The 9,694-nt window shown below is 40.2% G+C and overlaps 1 protein-coding gene across 1 annotated transcript in view; it reads right to left on the bottom strand.

Annotated features, from left to right (window-relative positions):
* Nucleotides 1-352: 352 nt before the first annotated feature.
* The window catches only part of usp43a (ubiquitin specific peptidase 43a), a 64,018-nt gene continuing 54,676 nt past the window's right edge, over nt 353-9,694 (bottom strand). The window contains exons 13-16 of the mRNA XM_077525650.1: nt 9,360-9,609; nt 7,974-8,132; nt 5,604-5,765; nt 353-4,837 (exon numbers count right to left, since the gene is read on the bottom strand). Of these exons, the coding sequence (XP_077381776.1) occupies nt 3,804-4,837; nt 5,604-5,765; nt 7,974-8,132; nt 9,360-9,609 (1,605 nt within the window). The 3' untranslated portion in view covers nt 353-3,803. The remainder of the gene's footprint in view (nt 4,838-5,603; nt 5,766-7,973; nt 8,133-9,359; nt 9,610-9,694) is intronic.

Here is a 9,694-nt window from a genome sequence, read left to right as displayed (position 1 = left end):
TCCACAAGCTTGTAAAAATGAGTTAAAACAAACAAACTAACAAACAAACAGACATCCCCCATCTTATTTGGAAAATTTTTGTTGTTGTTTTTTTTGTTTTTTCAACAGGGCTCTTGATTTCGAGTTATGGTGAGTTATTCATGTACTTTATATTTCTTTCGTGGTGCCTTATGCAGTTACCTAAAATGTGGCTTCAGTATATCTACAAAACAGTTTTTGTGTTGCTTTTATCATGCAGGATAAGCGTTACCATAGTGACCATTGTTTACAAACTTCTAACTTTCTGACCTGAACTGACTACTCGATGTGAAAGAATGGGCTGAATGAAAAGTAAACACAAAAAATATCAATATATTTACTTCTTTTTTTTTTATTCATCGTATTGAAAAAATAAAGTTATACAAGTCAATGTGATTCTCACACACTCAGACATATTTTAGCGTTTATAAAAGAGCTATCTGTACAGCAGGGTAGACAGCCTTACACTACATTTCAATCCATATCGGCCGCACACATACTGTAGAATGGTGTGAATTGAATGCAGATATCTTGCATAATAAATGCTAAGTTTTGTGTTACAAAACAAGTGCTCGACTTGAAATAATGTGAAGCCAACTTTAACTGGCGGCTGCGGGGAAAGTGTTTCAAAGTAAACTCTCAACGAGAATTCATGAGAATTTTGAGGATATTATGGAGGGGGGGGGGATCAGGAATTCATCAAATTGAAGGTTTCTTATATATAGATGAAGAAAATATACATATATATATTTCAGCATAATCCTGACAGAATAAATAAAAGATTTGATGCAAATACAGTGGTGCCTTAACGTACGTACCAACAAGCTGCTACTTTCACCTGTTTGAAAGCTTTTTTTTTTTATTTTCTTTTTTTTTAACTATAATCGACGAGTGATTTAAACAAGATCAAATCATTGAAAAAGCACTTTACACTTGTAAATGGTGAAAATGGCTCCTGCTAACATTTATGGAGTTTAATTGGTCACAGTCAACAGTTGCAGGCAGCGCCGCAGGCGCACAGCAGTCAAAACATTTGAAAAATTTCCATGAGAGTGATTTTAGTGCTTTAGCTGATGTCAACACAGTTGCTAGGAGACCAAATGAGAGTGACTGTTTTTATCTTGGCCTTCATTTGTCGGTGCCGTCTAAAAAGTTAACAATTGATGTCCATGTACAAAAAAAGTCTGTTATTATTATGGTGAAGGACAGTAATGGGAATACATGGACAAAGTCAGTGAATCAGCCATTCATGGCAGTTATAAAAAAATAATAACAGCACTGTCATGAAGAGCTCTTATTAAATCTGTCTTGCGCAATAAATCATTAGAACTGCACTAAACAAGTGGGGAAAACAAGAATAACAATTCACAATTAAGTTGAATGAAAATGCTAAAAAACAAAAACAAAAAAACCCCCCCCCAAAAAAACCCTTTACATTTGTCACTAATTTATTCCCATGAGAGTAAAATGTCTCAACTTTATTTACTGGAATAAATGTCTTGCACATTGATGATAAAAGAAATTAGAATATATTTTAAATTAATAAAACGGTTAAAAATCAATGTATTTTTACAATTTCTTAGCATTATTCATGATAAAATTGTGACTAAGTAAAAAAAAAAAAAAAAAAAAAACTTTTCTCAACTTAATTCTGACCATAATATTGTTTTTCTTGCATGATTTTTTTAGCATACTGTATTGTGAATTAATGGCAATCTGAAAAAGAAAAAAAAATAATTGTATTTATTATGACTTAGAGACCATAGCTTTTCCATGAATAATTCACAAAAATGTATGACTTTCAACAATTTTTTCTCGTTTATACCTATTTGTATTTAAAAACAATTTTCTTGTGAAAATTATGACCATCTTGTTCATACTTTTCTCATATTATGCACTTTAATGAACAGTTTTTGGTCACAGTTTTAACATTACTTTTTTTTTTTTTTTTTTAACCTTTAGAAATTTTTCACACAAAATTATGACTATCTTTGTATATCCTTGTGTATCCTTGATATTTCATTTCTAATGCTGAACATTTTTTCCCCTTACAATTTATTTATTTATTTATTTTGTAGAGCTGTGTGCATTCCTGACGTGGCCAAAATGAGAATTCCAATTTATAACTGTGGGAGGATAAAAAAAATACAAATAAAAAATAAAAGTCCCACCAAACAAACCTTCCCACTCACAATCACAGCAGCGGACAGTTTGGTCTAAGCCACAAAAGGAAGTTAATTTGCTCAGATTCAACAGCAAAACATCAGAATGACTGTACAGACATTCTAATCACAAGTTTACCATGCGGCCCTCAAACACTTTTCATAAAGACATAATTCCCCTTTGCTGAAGTGATGAAGAAGAGAGGATGAAAAATGTTCTAATTTGATGATTCACAGATGGAAACCATAAGCCAGACCGCTTGCTAGTTTGAAGGTGAGCTAAATGGGGCGTGAGTGCGTCAAGCTTTGACGTGAGGCGGACATTCGGCAGAAACAAATCTCTAATCAGCGCTTCAATGAAGGGGAAGCAAAAGCAATCAATGTCATTCAGTCTACGCTGCCCGTCACTGGTTGCTTGCGAGTGCTCGTCATTTCGACGGACTAATGCTTTTATCACAATGAAAACAAGACATGCTATTTTGAGAGATGAATGGAAGTGAAAGTTACGTCACATCAGTCGTCTTCGAATGTGACAAAACATCCACTTAAAAGCGGTTCAGCAGTGCGAACGAGGACACAGTGAGAGACTTCAACTGAAGGGAGAGTTGACAGCTAGCATTAGCTGCACGCGCTAGCCGCTAACTGCTACATGTTAATTTGTTTCAGTTTATATTAATGGTAACCTTTTTTTTTTCTGGAAAATTGACTTTTTAACATTTGTATACAAACAGTTTGGGCTCTGGAGTGCCTGCCCACATATATAGTGTGAAATTAAGAAATCCAATAAATATTGAGTTATTTTCCTCTTTCTGAAAATGTGTATTAGCATTGTGTATTGTGTTTGTTGTGTCCATGCGTCATAAACGGTGTGGTGGTATGAAACAATTTCATAGTCTTGATAGATGCTCGCTTCTTTATATATTTATAAAAAAAAAAAAAACCCAACAACCTCTTGGGACTTTTCTAAATTGTGAAAAAAAAGCTTTAAAATATTGCTTGGACAATTATTGCCTTTAAAATCACACTACATCTGGAACAAATTCTGTTTTCATTATTTCCTATATGTGAGCAGCGGGATTAAGAAAAAATATGCTACCTCTGAAGACATTAACAAACATTGACAACCGCTAAAATAAAGCCCACAAGCTAGTCATCCCTAATTTGCTTGGAAATGCAGCGTGAACCTCACAAGTCGTCACTACTTGAGAATTAAAGCATTCGACGAATTAAGCAGTTAAATGGCTCAGATCAATTAGCAGCATTCGAGCCATTGTACATTCTCTTCATTAAACACAATCAGTGTCGTGATTGTTAGCAAATTACAGCAATAAAGAAATAGGATGGAGTGGACTAAAATAATAAGACACAGATGTGTTAGGTAGGTCTATCTGTTATCAGTGTGCTGTGCTTCCAGTGCTCATGTGATAAAATCTCAACACATAGTCTAAACTGCATAGAATTTGCTCAGGCACTTGTTTCGAGTCTTGGGAGTGCAAGAGAGGTCAAAATATGTCATTCTGCTCTTTGTATCCAAGCGTAGAAGCGGCATGTGCTTCATTTGAGTTGATAATTGTGCTCTATTGCTTTGACTTTACAGGCGGAAGGTCCTTCATGGCGTCCTCGTCAGAAGCTGGACTCCGGGACGTTCTTTTTGCGTCCCAGAGACGTGGTGCTGTAGCGAGGCCTGGGCAGGCTCCCGTACGACGTTTTGTCGCCGGCCGGGCTGCGGATCTGCGCGGGCGTGCCGTTGCGATGCAGCGACGCCGTCCTCCGCGCGCTCGGATCCGTCCTGGCGGGGAGGCTGGACGAACTCTGTGAGCGCCTGATCTCGGACGAGCTCCGCCCCGCTTGCCCGTTTGAGAGTTCTTTGCCGCGAGACTTCCTCTGCTCGCCTCCGGCCGCTCCGTTTGACAGCGACAGCTTCGACAGCGTTCGCCGTCCGCCGTCCTCGTCCGCGCCCTCCTTGCTTCTCCTGGAGTCTTTGTCTCTCCTCAGGAAATTACCTTTCAGGAAAGACAGCAGTCCTTCGTGGCTCTTGGTCTTCGCACCACCTTCGTTTGCAGCACGACGTTCTCCGTCCGTCTGGTCATCTTTCTGTCTTCTGAGAGTGCCGCCGAGAATGCTTGAGGTGCTGGAGCTAGTTTGAACACCAGAACTCTCCGGCTGGGCTTTGGAGGAGTTCGGCCTCTTGGAGTCTTTTCTCCTCCTAAGAGTGTTGCTACTGCCTTCCTCTCTCGGCGGACTCTCTTTTCTGCGTCTCAAACTGGACGTTTGATCCGACGGCCTCCTCTGGCCCTCTGGCACTTGTCTGGATTCATCTGCTGCTTTACCCACGCAACTGATCCTCCCTGCACTGGATGATCTGACCGCCCGGCCGCCTTTGGCATCCCTGGAGCTCCGAGGTTCGTTCATCAATGACTCTATCGGATCCTTGGTGCAGCGAGGCCGTCGACCGGACTCCAAATACTGGACCAGCTCGACAGGGGCGGGATCTTGAACGTCCGGAGGCGCCGGCTCGGGTTTTCGTCGGTCTCTGGAACCGAGCGACCACCGCAGGGGTAGCACCTTGTTTAGGGTGTCCTTGGTCTTGTTGGGTGCCCTCATGCTGACACTCCGCCCTTGCAGTCCCCTCACAAAAGGCCTGCTTTCAAAGCCCCCTTCAAAGTGACAAGAGAGGATACGACTTTAGTATAAGCACCACCAATTCAAGATTTTATTGACGTGCAGCGGTTTGCATTAGTTGGAGCTACGGTTCAATGAGTCATTTTAGACCGAATAAATAACAAAAATCTGTCTGGAGCCACAAAACATTTGAACATTGGGCTGCCTACTGACAAAGCGTCACTTTGAAAATCCTAAACAAGCTAAAACCAAAGCTTCAAGCAATTGTATAGTGTTGACGTTGATTATTTGTTAGTTATTTTGAAACGTTACAGCCTTTTGCTCAAGGTGTATCCCACTAGAACAGATATGCCATTGACATTTCCCCAAAATGGGAAATAAAGGTTTCTGTAATTACAGTTACAAATGATCATTGAAATTTCCTCAGAGACGCCATGCCAGACTTGCTGTGCATGACTCATCGCTTGAATAGAAATGTGCCATCTCCAATGATGCCTCGTTCCGAAAAAATGAAAGTGGGTGTTTAACAGAAGTGGGCATTCTGTCAGTACTGATGGATGCCCATTTTGCTGCCAAATAGAAGAAAAAAGTTGTGGTCCACATCTTGAAAATTATTATTTATCACAACAACACACGACACATCCAAAGTAAACATGGCATCCGCAAAAGCTGGAATTTACAGAGAAGCTGCCACCCAGAGCATAAATCGCTAAACATTGGATAGTTGTTCCATGAAAAAGCCTCACCGGAGACACAAACCCCGCTCAGTAAACATCGCCCCTGCCTGATTGGCACTCTCACCTCCTTTCTCTTTTGAAGCATTTTCCAGGAAGACGGGAGAGTCAGGGGAGTCGGGCACGGACGACGGGCAGGTGGCGGAGGAGCGCGACACCAGGCTGCCTCGCTTGCTCTCTCCTGTCAGGCGGATTAACCAGTGGTCTGACACGGAAGAACTTGTCGAGCCTGAGGGGGACACAAGGCAGCGGGGGGGTGGAAAGGATGACAAAATCTATTACGTAAAACACTTGCTGGAACATTTCGCACTTGGAATCGTACTTTAGAAAAGTGAGGAGGAGCTTAAAGTTTAACATGAGTTCATGCGGGCTCTATGCCAAATATTGATTTATCAAGTACAAATCATGACCCACAGGACTGTATACACAGCAAGTGGAAACAACTTTTTTTTCTTTTTCTGATTTTCTCCCTTAGTGAACTGAGAAAAATGCGAGCACAGTACTTCTCTCAATGTATTTCAGCTGTTATTTGAAAGACCAAATGCTTCAATATACAGTAAATGTTTAAAGATTACCTTTCCAGTAAGACTCAGACAAGACTCCATGTTGTGTGCATCCAATATTTATGCCCAGTGGAGCTTCAGTCTCAACATTCCTCAGCATTTCTCCACAACAGTCCTTGCTATTCCACTTTCACTTACAAGTAATATATGAGGTGTGTCAGAAAGGTTCCAGAACAGGTGTCACAAAAGATTTTTGAAATCCAAACTACAGGTTTTCCCCTAACACCCCTGCAGTCGAATACAATTTCCTTCTCTGCCATGTCTCTATGGAAGGATTGTTTCAATAACAGATTTGATTTGTAATGCACTTCATATATGGAGAACAAATCTCAAAGTGCACAGGATCTTCGCAGCTCTGTCGCTACGGGCATCATCCAAGTCCTCAAAACTTCAGGTCCGCTCAGGTGAGTAGGGAGTTTACTCCAGCACTGGGAAGGAAATGGAATTTCTTTCTTGAGCACCAAACAAAACAATCGCCACAGGATCTCTTCTCTTCACAAACATGCTGGTTGACCATCTGGCCAAAGAGCAAAACTCTTTGAGTTTATAGTTTGGCTGGCTTTCAAATATATCTTTTGTGGCACCACTCCTGCAACCTTGACACAGCCCATACCAAATATATTGTTGAAAATGGTGTCGTATTGAGGACAATGACAGGAATTTCAATATCGCCTTGTGTCTTACCATTCAGCAGCACAGAAATGATAGCTCTACTTTTCTGCAGGGGTACCAATTCCTGCAGCTCCAATAAAATGTGACTCCTTCGTGTGGCCAAAAGCCGCATGCTGAGAAGTAAATACAGTTGAACCTTGTCGTCCTCCATTGTTGTTTAGTAACCTGTCTTGTTCAAAGTGATGCCTTTATGTGTTATTTTTCCCCCCAATTAGCCACAGTGCTACTTTCAAGTGGAAAACTGACCTTTCCAGTCCTCGGCAGTGGAGGAATAGAACGATAATAATTGGTTGCCCAAGTTGTGTGAAAATGCTTCCTCGAGATGCTCATGTGAATTAATCATATTCTGATGCTTATAAGTATCACGTATTAAGTATATACAACTCTTATTGAAAAATACATATTTAAACAGGCAAGGCAAACTGAACTACACAGCCATGTAATAGTAGTTCGCATGCCTTTTTGGATGTGGCAGCTTTGATTTGCTTTGACGCACAGGGAGGCATCAGTATCTTAGCAACTCACACAGAGAAGCTGGCGATGGCGACTACAAATTGAGAAATAATTGCTGACTTTTCATGTCCACTCCTTATACATGACTACGGTAAGTAAAGGCGAATTGCACTTGCTGCTTTTCTCCTTCAGATAATTACCCTTTTCGAAATACTGGACTATTTCTGCAAGAAAAAGGTGAGACTGGTAGAAAGCAGTGAGGTGACAGCAATGACACAGCATTGCCCCAAGCACTTGGACATTGGGGTGTATTTATTTACTCAAGTGCAGACTGCAGTGGGGCATTCTTAATTCGTTTTTAAGAAAATGTCAAGTGGAATTTAAAGCAAATTAAACAAGAGGAACATGGGGAAAATGCAAAGCAAATGTCTCACATGCTTAGCAAATAAAAAAAAAGCCTTCAATGAATCGGACATGCATGTGTCTGTTTTTATTTATTTATTATATGACTATCCAGTATCCACTCAATCTGCACAATGGAGGATTATTATTGCAATTTACCATCAGTAAGGTAAAACCAACCTTGTCTCATGATCCTTTAACATTTGTCACAGCTGTTGTTTTTCCCATTTATTGCAAATGTTTTATTTACCATCCCTAATTTCAATATTTCTTCATGTAACATTCATATGCTCTTCAATGTGAGCGTTTTAATAATGCTGAATATGGGAATGGGAAATACACTGCACCTCTGAGGGAGCTGCTGGCCGACCACGGTGGAATGATGTTCCGTCTTTGGTAGAAGAGAATATAGGCCCCTCTGGTGCAGATTTCCTCCTCTGGGACCAGATCCACACTGCTGTCATCGTAGCTGTACCACACACCGTCCACAGAGTTCCGGCAATAGGCTGGTGACAAATAATAAGACAGCTGAGTTAATGCTAGAATGTGAAAATATAATGTGGGAGTAAATGCAGGAAATAAATAGAATTTCCTTGAACAGCTGACATGAGACGTCTGCATGCAAAAAGATGGCCTCAGCTGCAGGCGGTGGAACTGGTTTCAAATAAATGCAGGACTTCAATCGAAAAACATGACACACTAAATTGGTGATTTGGTGTACTTTTACCAAGGCATCTAGTGTTCCTTATTCAGTCACACTTGCACACCATATTAATAATAATAATAATAATAATAATAATAATAATAATAATAATTATTATTATTATTATTATTTCTCTCTCTCTCTATATATATATATATATAATTACGGTCATTACGGTCATTTCAGAACTGTGGGGCATGTTAAAACATGCCGCCATTATTAAGCCTTTGGGACACAGAAGAACATCACTTTTGAAGTGAAACAGGCATGTAGTCAAATCGTGTTCCCTTTGAAATGTGCCATTAAGTCGTTCTCATTACGGCAGTACAAAGTGTGCCATTTCTCCTTTTATATAATTTATGCACACAAGAGGAAAAACAAATTATGCAAAAAAAAAAAGAAGAAAAAAAGAGAGAAAAAGAAAAAAAGATGTAAAAAAAAAATATATATTCACTGTTGAATATAAGTACATGAATAAATAAATAAGTAAATGAATGAGGCCAATACTTCAAAACAACTGACAAAGGATGTGCATTGACATTAGACAGTGGTTCTGCTGTATTCAAACAAAACCTGTTGAACCTTGCATCGATTTGAATTAACTCATTCACTGCCAGTCATTTTAGAAAGTTTTAAAATTTTCAATACTCACGTGATATTACATTCAATAATTAGATATAAACCAAATCTACCAAATAACAGAATAGACTCCCTACTTTTTGTCCCGTTCCGTTCTTTTATAATTGACAGGGAGGGGGGGGGGATTTGTCTATGTTGGTTTAGGACACATAACGTAACCCGGGCTGATCGGCAAAGGTGGGGAGGCATTTTACGATCATTTTTACGTGACCCAATACTAGAGAGCTCATCTCGTCTTGGCCTATTTTTATGAGAGTTTAGATTTTTTTTTATTTTATTTTTTTATTTAGAGATTTCTCCTTATAACAGCTTTTATGATGTTTTGAATACACTAAATTATGGGTGCCCGTGACCTGAAATAATGTTTGGTCCCAGTGACAAGCATGCGTACCAGTGTAGTGTCCCCCGTGCATTCCTCCATGATGATTGCACACGGCGTAGAGGTCATACAAGTAGTCGTGAGGGAGGGTCATGTCTGCAGGCGGGTGGTGCTGGCCCGAGGACTTTGGCCAGGATGTGGGCCACGGCCCACTGTTCAGGTTGCGCATACTCTGGGTCCTCTTAACAACATGGGGCGCCATGTCCAAGGCAGTCAGCGGGAAATGCACCAGTGATGAAAGCTTGTTCCTGCGCTCGCCTACCTGGTAGCAAAAAGACATTTTATACCTTGTTATTAAGCTACCTGACAATGGCACAGTCGTACAGCAGTGCAAGTGCCAGTCACAA

The sequence above is a fragment of the Festucalex cinctus genome, chromosome 6 (assembly GCF_051991245.1).
Source record: "Festucalex cinctus isolate MCC-2025b chromosome 6, RoL_Fcin_1.0, whole genome shotgun sequence".
NCBI lineage: Eukaryota > Metazoa > Chordata > Actinopteri > Syngnathiformes > Syngnathidae > Festucalex > Festucalex cinctus.
The sequence above is the reverse complement of the archived record's forward strand: the minus strand, read 5'-3'. Positions and strand labels throughout refer to the sequence as shown.